Raw genomic sequence first — 16,372 nt, forward strand, 5'->3', positions numbered from 1 at the left:
TGTCCTCAACATCTTTGTCTATCTTCACCTATCGCTGCCCCCTATCCAGCACCACCGCTCCACTCCCCCACTACAGTATAAATCTGACCCCATTTCCAGTTCTCTCCAGCTTTGAGAAAGAGTGATCCAGACTCGACACGTGAGCTCCCTTTCTATCCACAGATGCTGTCAAACTTGCTGAGATTGTCCAGTATTTGCTGTCTTTGTTTCAGACTCCAGCGTCCGCTGTAATTTGTTTTTATCACTTTGATTGTACATCATCTTTCTCCAATGAACACTATTTCTGATGAGGCCGATACATCTGTAAAGGTCTATTCTAATTCTAGTGCGTCATTCAGAGCAGCCGAAGAAATTTATTTGAAGTCTCCAGCCCTATCGTTGGGGCCGTCAACAACTTATCAGCAACCTCTTCACTTTCCACATTTCCTTTCTGATATAATTGTTAAATTTACACAGTGACACTTACGACAAAGGCCTCTGTTAAAATGTCACAGTCATCAGTTTGCGGTCTGGGTCAGCTATTGACAGCGAGATTGTTGTGAGATTTGAGCACCAGCTCAGCAAAGATCCTTAGACGCTCCTGCGTGCCGGAAGGGGGCCTAACATCAGAGTGAGCTTGGGATGCCCCTGAAGCTTAGTTTGTCCCATCTACGCAGCAGTGAAGTTATGAATCACCCTTATCTCTACCCATGAATTTAGAGGCAGTCAGCAGTAGGTTGTGGAGGGCAAGGGACCCTTTGTTTGGCAGTAAACTAAAAGAGCTCACACATCTAATTTGACAGTGAATGCACCTCTTGTAGAATGAAAGGCAAATTGCTGCACTTCCTGCACTACACCAGGAACAACCCTTCAATAGTAAACTTATTTCCTTCAGACTGGTGTTAACCTTGTCTTAGTGGTACTAATCTCACCTCTGAATCAGAACGTTGAATGTTTGAGAGGATGGAATAGGCTGATACTGCAAATCTGCTGCCTCTTTTCCTGACATTACAACAGCGACTACACTTCAATAGTCCGTCATTGGCTGCCAAGTGCCTTGGATTGTCCTGAAGTCATGAAAGGCATTATATAAATTAAAGTTCTTTCTATTCTTTTTAGGAGCCAAATTGACTCTTCAAATAGGATTGACAACCTTCTGGAATCGCTCTCAAGACTTTAACGATTAAAGATTAATCTCCTGGATACTGTGGCGAAAGACCCTGGGGAAATCTCAATGGATCAGTAAAAAAAAATTATGGTGTAAAATTACTTGTCAAGTTCAACAACAATTTGCATCATCAATAACCTGGTGAAATGTTCCAAAGTGTTTCGCAGGAGTGTTGTTAATGACAACAAGCTATACAGAGACTTTGGGATAGAGAATCAGAAGCTTGCTGAAGCTGTAGGCTTAAGCTGCATTTGAAAGGAGAGAGTGGACCAGCAGGGACGTTTAGAGATGGAATTGATTCATTTAGGACTGAGGTGCTGAAAGCTCATTCGCCAATACAGAGTCGATTCAGATAGGTCAGAATTTGAGAAACAGAGAGATCGATGATGGAGGATTGCGCAGAGCCGGAGCCAGGGAGGAATCATAGAATCAGAGAATTTACAGTGCAGAATGAGGCCATTCGGCCATTGAGTCTGCACTCGCCTTTAGAAAGAGCACCCCACTGAAGCCCACGCCCCCACCCTATCCCCGTAACCCAGTAACCCCACCTAACCTTTTTGGACATTAAAGACATTTTAACATGGCCAATCCACCGAACCAGCACATCTTTGGACTGTGGGAGGAAACCGGAGCACCCGGAGGAAACCCACGCAGACACGGGTAGAATGCGCAGACTCCGCACACTCAGTGACCCAAGCTGGAAAATGAACCTGGGACCCTGGAACTGTGAAGCAACTGTGCTAACCACTGTGCTACCATGCTGCCCTGTTTGTAATGTAGTGATATGCCTGTAAGCAATATCGTCGATAGCTGGTGGTGTGACCTCCAACCAGCAGGTGGTGGTACAGATCCGCCATGCAGTCTCAAGACAGTGATCATGCGACAAGGAACTCAAATATAAGTGCGGGCAGATCCGGTGATCCAGACATGGTTATGTGATGTACATGAGGACGGTCGTGCATAGGGGTAGTTCCAGGGGAGTATAAAGAAACTCCATGGTAGCTTGCTCTGTATCAGATCATTACCTTGCCACGTGTGAATTAATAAAGATCCTGGTTTGGACAAATTACAAGCTGTTCTGTGGATTCCTTGCGAGACAACGACCACCGAACACAACATGTACCACGACCAAGAGAACCTATTTCAGTGATTTTGCAATAGAGTCAGAGAGGTTTACAGCATGAAAACAGGCCCTTCGGCCCAACTTGTCCACGCAGCCCAGTTTTTACCACTAAGCTAATCCCAATTGCCCGCATTTGGCCCATAGTCCTCTATACCCAGCTTTCTCATATAACTGTCTAAATGCTTTTTAAAAGACAAAATAAATTGTACCTGCCTGTGGTGCTGCCTCTGGCAGCTCGTTCCAGACACTCACCACCCTCTCTGTGAAAATATTTCCCCTCTGGACCCTTTTGTATCTCTCCCCTCTCAAACAATTATGAGAATTTTGAAATTACTGGACTGGGAGCCAATGATGGCCAGCGATGTACAAACGGGACTGGGAGTGAAGGAGGATTCAGGCAGCAGAGCTTTGTATAAGCTTGGGTTTATGGAGGGTGAAAGATGGAATTTCAGCAAGGAGGGAATTGGAAAAGACAAGCCGATGGTACAGAGACTTTCAGGAGGAGGCCAGCAGCAGACGAGCTGAGGCAGGAACCGAGCCAGGCCCTGTTACGGAATTGGGAATAGGCGAACTTAGTGATGCAGTGAAAATGTGGCCGGAAACTCATCCCGTCAATAATATCAGCTCAATCTGGTTTGAATTGGCACGTAAGGTCGGGGGATTCTAAATGCAAGTGAGTTAACTAATTATTGATATATTATCCAAAATCTACTATATGGGTTAGGAGGCAGTTTGACTGAATCAGGCCCTGTCCATAAAATGGGTCACGGCCAAAAGTCAAAATTGTGAGATACTACCGATTGCGCTGCGCTCAAATTGAACTCATGTTCTTCAGCAGACAGACAGTAGACACCATTTGGAAGCTTCTCATATCAATAAATATTTAATTTACTCACAAAACTGACCAAAAAAGCTATTAAAACTTCCATTGTAGTTTATAAAGTCGTTTTCCGTGATTTTAAATCAGATTCCTCTCAGGTGTAGGCCTCGGCACCTTGGCTTAGAACTTAGAACGGTACAGCACAGAACAGGCCCTTCGGCCCTCGATGTTGTGCCGAGCAATGATCACCCTACTCAAGCCAACGTATCCACCCTATACCAGTAACCCAACAACCCCCCCATTAACCTTATTTTTTAGGACACTAAGGGCAATTTCGCATGGCCAATCCACCTAACCCACACATCTTTGGACTGTGGGAGGAAACCGGAGCACCCGGAGGAAACCCACGCACGCACGGGGAGGACGTGCAGACTCCGCACAGACAGTGACCCAGCCGGGAATCGAACCTGGGACCCTGGAGATGTGAAGCATTTATGCTAACCACCATGCTACCGTGCTGCTAAAAATGCTTAATTTCAAGTAAACTCTTTTCCAGCGCTTCTGTTAAAAGTACACCGTGGATGATTTTAAGTTTGTAATCTTGCAAAGGTTACCAGAAAATTGGACTGTAATCTAACTGGAGTAATTCCAAACATATTGGCAGCACGGTAGCACAGTGGTTAACACAGTTGCTTCACAGCTCCAGGGTCCCAGGTTCTATTACCAGCTTGGGTCACTGTCTGTGTGGAGTCTGCATATTCTCCCCGTGTGTGCGTGGGTTTCCTCCGGGTGCTCCGGTTTCCTCCCACAGTCCAAAGATGTGCGGGTTAGGTGGATTGGCTATCCTAAATTGCCCTTAGTGTCCAAAAATGTTAGGTGGGGTTACGGGTTATGGGGACAAAGGGGAATAGGGTGGAGGTGTGGGGCTTAAGTAGGGTGGTCTTTCCAAGGGCCGGTGCAGACTCGATGGGTTGAATAGCCTCCTTCTGCACTGTATATTTTATGTCCGGCAGGATTCCACTAAACAAAACTCTTTCAACAAAGAACAAAGAACAAAGAAAAGTACAGCACAGGAACAGGCCCTTCGGCCCTCCAAGCCTGTGCCGACCATGCTGCCCGTCTAAACTAAAATCTTCTGTACTTCCGGGGTCCGTATCCCACTATTCTCATCCTATTCATGTATTTGTCAAGATGCCCCTTAAACGTCACTATCGTCCCTGCTTCCACCACCTCCTCTGGCAGCAAGTTCCAGGCACCCTCTACCCTATGTGTAAAAAACTTGCCTCAATCATCTCCTCTAAACCTTGTCCCTCGCACCTTAAACCTATGCCCCCTAGTAATTGACCCCTCTACCTTGGGAAAAAGCCTCTGACTATCCACTCTGTCTACGCCCCTCATAATTTTGTAGACCTCTATCAGGTCGCCCCTCAACCTCCGTCGTTCCAGTGAGAACAAACCAAGTTTATTCAACCTCTCCTCATAGCTAATGCCCTCCATACCAGGCAACATCCTGGTAAATCTCTTCTGCACCCTCTCTAAAGCCTCCACATCCTTCTGGTAGTGTGGCGACCAGAATTGAACACAATACTCCAAGTGTGGCCTAACTAAAGTTCTATACAGCTGCAACATAACTTGCCAATTTTTATACTCAATGCCCCGTCCAATGAAGGCAAGCATGCGGTATGCCTTCTTGACTACCTTTTCCACCTGTGTTGCCCCTTTCAGTGACCTGTGGACTTGTACACCTAGATCTCTCTGACTGCCAATACTCTTGTGAGTTCTATTCCCTGCCTGCATTAGACCTTCCAAAATGCATTACCTCACGTTTGTCCGGATTAAACTCCATCTGCCATCTCTCCGCCCAAGTCTCCAAACTATCTAAATCCTGCAATTTCCTTCGGTGGTTTATTAATTTTCACCTTCATTTATTAGTTACAAAATTATTGGAGTCAGAAAAATGGCTGTTTGACTGACTATCAAAATTCACCAAATCAGGAGTGTATGCATTCTGATTGGCAGAGGAAAGGGCTGCATGGAGGAACCGATACCAGGAATGCGGGGGAAGGGCGACTGGAGGTAGGAGGAGACTCAATGAAATCTCCAGGAATAGGTACAAGCAGAGTTGGCAACACTGATTTATTTTTTAATAATCTTTATTGCCACAAGTAGGCTTATATTAACACTGCAATGAAGTTACTGTGAAAATCCTCCAGTCACCACACTCAGAGGGGTGAATTCGGTATAGAACATAGAACAGTACAGCACAGAACAGGCCCTTTTGGCCCTCGATGTTGTGCCGAGCAATGATCACCCTACTCAAACCCACGTGTCCACCCTATACCCGTAACCCAACAACCCCCCCTTAACCTTACATTTTAGGACACTACGGGCAATTTAGCATGGCCAATCCACCTAACCCGCACATCTTTGGACTGTGGGAGGAAACCGGAGCACCCGGAGGAAACCCACGCACACACGGGGAGGACGTGCAGACTCCGCACAGACACTAACCACCATGCTACCGTGCTGCCCCAAATTGGTATGTCCAATTCACCTAACAAGCACGTCTTTCGGGACATGTGGGAGGAAACTGGAGCACCCAGAGGAAACCCACGCAGACACAGGGATAACGTGCAGACTCCACAAAGACAGTGACCCAAGCCGGGAATCGAACCTGGCGCCCTGGTGCTGTGAAGCAACATTGTCAGGGACCCTGTGCCTTAGTTGCTATGTTGCACATGAAAGTCCAAGTTTATGATCCTGTAACTTGAATAAGCTGGGTTTCAGCCAATCTCTTTAGCAAAGTTATGGCAATGGCTAATTGGGAGCAGATCTGCACGCGGTTCATAGAAAGAAAAAACTTCAGAAAATTATTTTGAGGGACTTGTGAAAATGATAAATTTACTCGGGCAAGTTTGCATTGCAAGTGGTTAGCTGGGGTAATCCTTGGTGAAGGGAAAATTATGCCAAATGTAATTTAACTACGTTACAACATTTATTGGCACTTTAGTCTTGTTCAAAATGCTTGTTGCAAGTTTGCAACTGGTGTTTAGGTGGCACAGCTGAAGTTAAATGGTCCACTGCCAGTTTATTGCACCTCCCCCTCGGAGCCCATTCTGTATCCAATCCACTGAGGTTAGCGAGCAGAAGGAAGTTCGATGTAAAATACAAATAACATGATTCACGTTGTTTAAATCATGGAGTTGTCGGTTAGGACACTTGAAGTCATGGACGGAAAACTGGGGACATGATTAGAAGCAAAGAACCAGTGGTTGCAAAAAGCCCAGTGCATCGTTTGTGCTTGTGTGTGGACGGAGTTCACACTTTATTCTGATACACAAACCAAAGGTAAAACAAATCTGCTCATCAACTATGTAGCAACAACTTGAATTTAAAGAATGCTTTTCTAACTATAGAATAGAATCATAGAATCACCAAAGTGCAGAGGAGGCCACTTGGCCCATCGGGTCTGCACTGACCACGGTGGCACAGTGGTTAGCACTGCTGCCTCAAAGCACCAGACACCCCAGTTCAATTTGGGCCTTGGATCACTGTCTGTGTGGAGTTTGTACTTTCTCCCTGTGTCTGTGTGGGTTTATTCCCACAGTCCAAAGATGTGCGTGCCAGGTGGATTGTCCATGATACTTTGCCCCTTAGTGTTTAGGCATGTGCAGGTTAGGTTATGGTGTTACAATGATAGGGGGGTGTGGGGAAGGGTCAGTTCAGACTCGATGGGCCGAATGGCCTCCTTCTGCATTGTAGGGATTCTATGACCCCCTGAAAGATGAACCTACCTCCACCCACTCTCCCCTCTTTGAACACGAAGGAACAATTTTAGTATGGCCAATCCACCTAACCTTCTTATCTTTGGATTGTGGGAGGAAACTGGAGCATCCGGAGGAAAACTACACAGACACGAGGAGAAAGTGCAAACTCCACACAGACAGTCACCCAAGGCCAAAATTGCACCCGGGTTCCTAGGGCGCCGAGCTAGTAGTGCTAACCAGTGTGTCGCCGTGCCACCATGCTGTACATTCCAAGCTGCTTCACAAGGGCATAATCAGATTAAAACATGAAGATTGAGATAAAGATGAAAACTTTAGGGCCAGTTGACAAAACACTAGGCCAAAGAAGCAGAGTCTGAAATTCGGACAGAGAGATAGCAGAAGTTTAAGTCATAAGTTTCTAATTCTTCAAGGACATTATTGCAGTTGTATTCACAATAAGAACTGCCAATTCCCCCAGTATAATATCCCTGAATGCAGTGACTCATTGTGAGTCGGGTTCTGAAAGGAAACAGGGAGAGATGGTCCCAGGCAGTTGACTGGCTGTGTGGTATCAAGGTCAGCTTGATCATCTGATTGGTCCGCTATCAAACATACATTGCTCCATCATCCTTGATTTTCTTTACCCACTTCCTAAATTACCATCAACCAACATCAAAACACAGCATCCGACACTTCTGTGAGATTAAATTGTGAGGCATGTTTGTTACAATCTCAATATATTAGGATGGTGTGGAGATGCCGGCGTTGGACTGGGGTGAACACAGTAAGAAGTCTTACAACACCAGGTTAAAGTCCAACAGGTTTGTTTCGAATCACTATTAGGAGGGTGAAATTGGACATGGGCACAGATGTAAAACAGGTGGTGCCATTTTGGATACCCATTTTATGATTGATCTTCAGTCCCATTGTCTTCAATAGAACTAATCATCAGTTGTGTCCTATATAGAGGGCGGCATAGCGATTCCAATTGGCTTGAGATTCCGACCGGGTCTGACTTCACCCCTTGTGTCTCCAAGCTTAAAAGCAAGTACATACTAAGTTACATTAAACAAAATCTGAGGGCTTTATGTTTTAATAGCTCCTTGAGGTTTGGTCTTGTTCCAGTCTCTTGCTTTATCTACAGTTGATCTGAGTGTTTTCTCTGAAGATGAAAGTCAGTACGTCGGCACAAATTAATTGACTTGATGAAACACATTAGAACAATTATGGTCAATCTATCGTCGGCAATGAATTTCCAGGGCTTAGCACTAAAACAGAAAAGCAGAACCACTCTTGCTTACCTTACATATGGGGAAAGATAAAAAAGCATTAGAGGGTTACAGAAACAACTTCAGTGCCTCACCTGTTCGTGGTATTCAATCCCCATGCTAAGCGTATTGATGAGAATAGCAATCATAATTCCACGTCCAAAATACTTGCTGTCAACAATCTTGCGGCAAGTGTCACAGACTGGTTTCCATAACGCCCAGCATTTGTTTGCTATTGTCATTCTTGGTTGACTGCGCTGAGGGTCTCTCTGGTCATTGTAGTGGGCGTCCTGGGTGAACTCGTACACTCCCTCACTGTCTGAATCCAACGTCTCGTTATCCCTCACCTCAGACTCATTGCCCCTGATGCAGATGGGGCAACTTTGTGGGTCGCAGTTCAGAATATCAGCTGTTCCTCTGGGAGAGCCGTAGGGTGTGCAGTGACCAGACAGCTTGCATGAGCTTTTACAATGGCCTGGCAGGGGGAACAATCAAATTTGGGTGTTTAATGTTCTAAAAATAAAAGTTGCACCAAACATAAATACTGTGGAAGCTGAGAAATCTGAAATAAAAGCAGAAAACGCTGAACACTCAATACGTCAGGCAGACTATTTGGACAGAGAAACAGAGTTAACAGGCACCATTTAATGGAAATGAAACAGTGTCCTGTGTGGGGCACACTTAGCTGGGTGTTTCCTGGTGCTTGGAGCACCATGAAAGACCCCACTATTAAACGGGATTCAGCTTTGTTTATGGGCCTGGTGAGGAACGCCCTGCTGAGGCTGCACTTAGGCTCATTCCCTGCACTAAGCAGCTATGCTCGCCAGTGCAGGAAGAGATCAGTGCGCCGATCTCTGGGCCATCCACCATGGCCTCTGGACCCCTCCCATGCCCCAATTATGGGTTCATCGAGTCCCCCATACCCCACCTCATAAGGGAAGGGCACCCCCTGGTTACAATATTCCAAGAGTCAGAAGATGCTAAATGTTTTCAGTGTTTTCTGTTTTTAATTGGGGTCCTATATGCCCAGGTTCTCCAGTTATTAGTAGTGATGGTATTTCTGATCAACGTATACTATCTGAAATGCCAACTGAAGCCATAGAACAGTTTCCTATTATGCATGACTTCCCTTTACACTGAGTAATAGCTCATCTTTGCCAGCTCTCACTGAATAAAGCAGCACAGTTGATTGAGTTAATCAGTTTTATGCAAAAGACACGTCTTCCTCAACAATTTGCTCCTTCTATTGGAATCGATTGATGGGTTCTGATATTTTACTTTTGAATCAAGACAACTCCATAGCTGCTTTGCTATAAATGATCCTTGAATTGGGATAGCCTTAACTTTCGGCTCATCTTAGTTCAAGATAAGTTGTTGCAAATCCATCATGGGAATCATAGAATCATAGAATTTACAGTGCAGAAGGAGGTCATTCGGCCCATCGAGTCTGCACCGGCTCTTGGAAAGAGCACCCTACCCAAGCCCACACCTCTACTCCAGCCCCATAACCCAGTAACCCCACCCAACACTAAGGGCAATTTTGGACACTAAGGGCAATTTAGTATGGCCAATCCATCTAACCTGCACATCTTTGGACTGTGGGAGGAAACCGGAGCACCCAGAGGAAACCCGCGCACACACGGGGAGAATGTGCAGACTCCGCACAGACAGTGACCCAAGCCTACAATCGAACCTGGGACCCTGGAGCTGTGAAGCAATTGTGCTAACCGCTATGCTACCATGCTGCCTGGATTCAACAACAGAATATTGGTTTAAAGGCAGAGAATATTAAAAGCCCTTGGCCCAATTTCGGCTGCACTATCACATGGACAAGTGTCTTTAGCTAATCTTTTTGAACCTAACTCTTGTCCGTACTGATGGCAAAAGTAAATCCATGAGTTTTGAAGGATGTCCTGAGTGCTGTTATCATTCTTTGTAAGATGTGTGATGTTACTGATATTGCAAGTTGCGATGGATCACAATTCTAATTCAGAACATTTCAGAATCAAGAGGGACCTTCACAAAGATGGTCCATGCGTTTATCGCCTGTGGGACAATAGTTAATATCATTATGGTCTGTGGGACTGTAACATCTGGAACCTTGGAGCAGGATTAGGACACTCGGCCCATTGAGTCTGCTCCGCCATTTAATCATAGCTGATATGTTTCTCATCCCCATTCTTCTTCATTCTCCCCATAATATCTGATCCCCTTATTGATCAAGAACCTATCTATCTCTGCCTTAAATACGCTCAGTGATGTGGCCTCCACCGCCTTCTGCAAAGAGTTCCACAGATTCACCATCCTCTGGCTGAAGAAATTCCTCCTCATCTCAGTTTTAAAGGATCGTCCCTTTAGTTTGAGGCTGAGGACTCAGGTTCTAGTTTTTCATACTAGTGGATACATCCTCTCCACTTCACTTGACATTAACAACTACCAGAGCAACTCAGGCAAAGCAAGGACAAAAGACACAAAAATGACCAGAAATCTCAGAAGAACTGCCTCCTAGTATGGCAAATTAATCAGTTCTTGGTCTATTCATGTACATTTTTGGATGTAACTTAGACCCAAAAACCACCTTGTTTCGGAGGCTGAATGTGAAATTATTTCAGAAACTTAATTCTCGGAATTTTAAAGAAGAAAATTGTTTTCGTTCCACACGGTATGCCGAAGGGGTTAGATGAAACAGAGTGCGATGGGGCTTATGTGGAGCATAAACACTGGTATGGTTCAAATGGGCCAAATGGCCTGTTTCTCTACAGTAAATACTTGGCCATTTTATGTATGTATCCATGACCAGCTTTATGTGGGCGGATTGTTGACTTTAATAATATGATAATAATCGCTTATTGTCACAAGTAGGCTTTAATGAAGTTATTGTGAAAAGCCCCTAGCCGCCACATTCCGGCGCCTGTTCGGGGAGGCCGATACGGGAATTGAACCCACGCTGCTGACCCTGTTCTGCATTACAAGCCAGCTGTTTAGCCCACCGTGCTAAACCAGCCCCTGGTTTACTTGGTTCCAGGAAACGGCATGGGTATTTTAGTCTTATCATTTGTTGCTTCAACTGGGGATTGCAACTGGGGAACTGACAAGGCATTATTTCCAGGCAGCTTGAAACCCGGAACACATTTTGCTTCTGGCTCCACAGATAATGTTATTGTTAAGAAATGAATAGAATAGTATGTATCTTGGCTGCATCATTTTCAGGACCAAAGCAGCATCAATGCTCCTGTATCACCACCCTTGTTGTCATTCATCCAACAGACCTGCATCATTGCTCCCTCGGATGTATGTGGCACACTTTCTTTTTTTTTTAAATAATTTTTATTGAAATGTTTACAAAATATAAACATCTTGACTCTATTAACAAACAACCGCGGGTGGCACACTTTCTAATGACTTCAGAGGACAGGACGATGGAAGCAAATGAAAAGTGGATAATTCCACCTCCACTCCAGACTCAGCACTAGCACATAAATAACATGACCTCTGTGTTCCTCACCCAGTTTCTGTTCCATAGAATCTCTACATTGCAGAAGTAGGCCATTTGGCCCATCAGGTCTGCACCAACCCACTGAAAGAGCACCTTACATGGGCCCAATCCCCCACCCTATCCCCGTAACCTCACCAACCTGCTCATTCTTGGATACTAAGGAGCAATTTTAGCATGGTCAATCCACCTAACATGCACATCTTTGGACTGTGGGAGGAAACCGGAGCACCCGGCGGAAACCCACGCAGATACGGGGAGAACATGCAGACTCCGCACAGTCACCCAAGGCTGGAATTGAACCCGGGTCCCTGACAGTGAAGCAACGGTGCTAACCACCATGTCCCCTACATCCTCTGAGTAGGATTTTTGTTTTTCTTTAGCGCAGGAGAAGTGGGTGTTGCTGACAAAGGGCCAGTGTTTCCTGCTTGTCCCCAACTCTGGCATACTGCATTACAACCTCAGAGTTCACTCACGCGATCTATGGCTTCATCCCAGCCTTTGCTTGCTCTTCAGTTGCCCTTCCATACATAATTAAACATAATTAATTCAGGTCAATTTTAGTTATTGTAACAAAAAAAAATTGGGGACTCAAAATTACAACATATTGTTGATTCATCTTAGTATTAATTTCAAAGTGAATGAAACTAATTACTACCAGATGAACTGCTGAACTGCGAAATGGAGGACTCACAGGCTACCATAAAGGACACAAAAACTGCAGGCCAAGTCCTTCAACTGTGACTTGCAGAGCTCATTGTTATTATTTGTACTCAGGAGGTTCATTGTTCCAATTTAAATGAAACGGTACTTCATTCATCAACACTATGTGAACAGAACTCTCTCTCTCAGCTTTAAATCTCCTTGTGCAACTTAGAATTGGCGGTGTCAAAACCTATCAATCTGGGCGGCGTGATTCCATAATCAGCAGCAGTGCTCACAGGGCAGCCCTGGTCGGGAAAACGTGGGGCTGTAGAGTTTGATTTTTCTTTTGCTCTTTTAAAGTTAATGAACAATAAATCAAGGTTTGCGGGTCTGGAACATTTTCATGAATGCTGCCTTTGAGCACTCTTACTATCTTGGGAACTAATGAAACGACTCCAGCTGGAGAAGGGCTCCCAAGTGCAGCACAGTAATAAAAATTAAGCTGTACATTTGCTAACGCACACCATTACATTAAATTGCCATAGCGTGCAAACTAACCCCATCTGAATGAGTGCACATGACACATGGGACATACCGGGAGAGCCTCACCATCAGGCCAGTATCAAACATATGCAAAAAGGGATGGGGATTAGCTTGAATATTCACTTTTCTCCTCTATTTCAACATATGTTTTTTTTCCAATGGTGAAAACTTCTGAAGCCGCCACTAGGACAGGCTTGGAGACCATACGAAGCTTGATGGGGCAAGGGAGCTCAATGAAAGCAAGGATAGTGTGGTAGTCTGACTAGGGGTTTTACGGTACCTTAGAAGTGAGCTGCTATTGGTGTAGAGGACTCGCTGCCCATTGGCCCGGGTAAGTCATGTGCCTCTCAGCTGATTGACTGAGAGGTAGGTAGCTCCGCCTATAAGGTGGGATGTAAGAACCCGTGCTTCCCGGCAGTCGGCCATTCTTCTGTACGTCTGCTGCCGGGCATACATCTTGTGCATTAAAGCCTTTTGTTTGGATCACATCTTCGTCTCGCGTCTAATTGATGGTGCATCAATTTAATGCACAAGTTTTAAAAGATGGAGCTTCGTATCAAGCCGGAGTGCCTTCGACTCAGCCCGCACACAGCAACTGCAACAGCAGCATTTAAACACTGGCTGGCGTGTTTCAATAGTTACTTGAGCACAGCCGAAAACCGCCGAAAAACGGAACAAAAACTGCATATCCTCCACTCGTGCGTGGGCACCGCCATGTACACGCTCATAGAGGACATGACAGACTATGACACGGCCATGGACTTGCTAAAGGGACATTTCATCCGGCCGGTGAACCAGGTCTACGCACGGCACTTGCTGGCCACGACACAGCAATTTCCTGGTGAGACTTTAGACAAATTCTACCAGGCCCTCCTTGTTCTGGGGAGAAACCGCGCCTGCCCACAAGTTTCTGCGGCCGAGCGCACCGAACTTTTAATTAGAGACACTTTCGTGGCGGGTATTCATTCTTCCCAGATCCGCCAGAGACTCTTGGAGAAAGAAACTTTAAGCCTCGCCGAGGCATAGGCCCTCGCCTCCTCTCTCAATGTCGCTAACCGCAACGCTCGCACGTACGCACCCGACCGCGCGGCGGCCCCATGGGCAGCATGGAACGCGACCCCCCTCACCTCCGCAGACTCGGAACTCCCTCAGGCCTGCGCCACAGGGCGCCCTGATAAACCCACGGGGCCCCGCTGCTACTTTTGCGGCCAGGCCAAGCACCCCCACCAGGGCTGCCCGGCCCACACCGCAACCTGTAAAAGCTGCAGCAAAAAGGGCCATTTTGCGGCCGTTTGCCAGTCAAAGGCGATCGCAGCAGTCCCGAGCAGCGACCGCAGGTCCCTGCCCCACGCTCGTCACGTGCCCCGCGCCGCCCGCAGGCCTCTCTGCCCCCACACCCCACCGCCACGAGTGATCACCGGGCGCCACCATTGTGGGGCCCCAACTCCACGTGCGAGCCCCGGGCGGCGCCATTTTGGGCCCCCGACTCCACGTGCGATCCCCGGGCGCCGCCATTTTGTTCACCCCCCACCACGTGCGGCCGACGGGCGCCGCCATCGTGGATCGGCACCGAGGACCCCGCAAGTGACCATTCGCTGCCGGATGACGACTCGGAGTTCCTGCCACGACTCGCCTCAGTAACGTTGGATCAGTCACGGCCCCGCACGCTTTCCATGATGACTACGAAGATCTTCCTCAACGGCCACGAGACGAGCTGCCTGTTGGACTCCGGGAGTATGGAAAGTTTCGTCCACCCCGCCACGGCAAGACGCTGCGCACTTCCCGTTTACCCAGTAAAACAAAGAATCGCTCTGGCCTCCGGTTCGCACTCGGTCCAGATCACAGGGTGCTGCATAGCGGACCTCACGGTCCAGGGGAGGAAGTTTAAAAACTACAAGCTCTTCGTCCTTCCCCACCTCTGCGCGGCGGCACTCCTGGGTTAGATTTCCAGTGCAACCTCCAGAGCTTAACATTCAAATTTGGTGCCCCTATGCCCCCCCCTTACTGTCTGCAGCCTCGCGTCACTCAAGGTCGATCCCCCATCCTTGTTTGCAAACCTCACCCCGGATTGCAAACCCGTCGCCACCAGGAGCAGACGGTACAGTGCCCAGGACCGGACCTTCATCAGGTCCGAAGTCCAAAGGCTTCTGAAGGAAGGGGTTATCGAGGCTAGCAACAGCCCCAGGCGAGCACAAGTGCTGGTGGTAAAGACCGGGGAGAAAAATAGGATGGTCTTAGACTACAGTCAGACCATCAACAGGTTTACGCAGCTGGACGTGTATCCTCTCCCACGTATCTCCGACCTGGTCAACAGGATCGCGCAGGACAAGGTTTTTTCCACGGTGGATCTTAAGTCCGCCTACCACCAGCTCCCCATCCGCAAGAGTGACCGTAAATACACTGCGTTCGAGGCGGATAGGCGGCTCTACCACTTTTTAACGGTTCCTTTCGGTGTCACGAATGAGGTCTCGGTCTTCCAAAGGGAGGTGGACCGAATGGTTGACCAACACGGTTTACGGGCAACCTTCCCATGTCTCGACAATGTCACCATCTGCGGCCACGTCCAGCAGGACCACGACACCAACCTCCGCAAATTCCTCTGTACTGCAAAACTCCTTAACCTGACCTACAATAAGGATATGTGCATGTTTAGCACCGACCGTCTAGCCATCCTCGGCTACGTAGTGATAGGCCCCGACCCCGAATGCATGCGCCATCTGATGGAGCTCCCCCTCCCCCACTCCCTCAAAGCCCTCAAGCGCTGTTTGGGCTTCTTTTCATATTACGCCCAGTGGGTCTCCAATTACGCCGACAAAGCCCATCCACCCATCCAGTCCACCACATTTCCCCTGTCGATGGAGGCCCGCCAGGCCTTTAGCCGCATCAAAGCAGACATTGCAAAGGCCACGATGCGCGCCATCGACGAGTCCCTCCCCTTTCAGGTCGAGAGTGACGCGTCTGATGTTGCTCTGGCGGCCACCCTCAACCAAGCGGGCAGACCCGTTGCCTTCTTCTCCCGTTAACTCCACGCGTCCGATATCCGCCATTCCTCGGTCGAAAAGGAAGCACAGGCCATAGTTGAAGCTGTGCGACTTTGGAGGCATTATCTGGCCGGCAGGAGGTTTACCCTCCTCACAGATCAACGGTCAGTGGCCTTCATGTTTGATAACGCACAGAGGGGCAAGACAAAGAACGATAAAATCTTGCGGTGGAGGATTGAGTTGTCCACGTACAACTATGGCATCTTGTATCGCCCTGGGAAGCTAAACGAGCCTCCCGATGCCCTGTCCCGCGGTACCTGTGCCAACGCACAAGTGGACCGCCTCCGAACCCTCCATGCGGACCTCTGCCACCCGGGGGTCACCTGCTTTTTCCATTTCATAAAGACCCGCAATCTGCCCTACTCCCACGAGGAGGTCAGGACAGTGACCAGGGACTGCCACATCTGCGCGGAGTGCAAGCAGCACTTCTACCACCCTGAACGAGCGCACGTGATAAAGGCTTCCCGCCCCTTTGAACGTCTCAGCATGGACTTCAAAGGTCCCCTCCCCTCCAACAACCGCAAC

At 47.6% G+C, this 16,372-nt stretch overlaps 1 protein-coding gene across 4 annotated transcripts in view; it reads right to left on the reverse strand.

The window, feature by feature from the left end:
- The window catches only part of cacna1g (calcium channel, voltage-dependent, T type, alpha 1G subunit), an 827,599-nt gene that overhangs the window by 300,377 nt on the left and 510,850 nt on the right, over nucleotides 1-16,372 (reverse strand). For all 4 annotated transcript variants that reach the window (XM_038776398.1, XM_038776397.1, XM_038776396.1 and 1 more), the window contains exon 9: nucleotides 8,221-8,600. In XM_038776398.1, coding sequence (XP_038632326.1) covers nucleotides 8,221-8,600 — 380 coding nt within the window. The remainder of the gene's footprint in view (nucleotides 1-8,220; nucleotides 8,601-16,372) is intronic.

Source organism: Scyliorhinus canicula, chromosome 18 (assembly GCF_902713615.1).
Source record: "Scyliorhinus canicula chromosome 18, sScyCan1.1, whole genome shotgun sequence".
Classification (NCBI taxonomy): domain Eukaryota; kingdom Metazoa; phylum Chordata; class Chondrichthyes; order Carcharhiniformes; family Scyliorhinidae; genus Scyliorhinus; species Scyliorhinus canicula.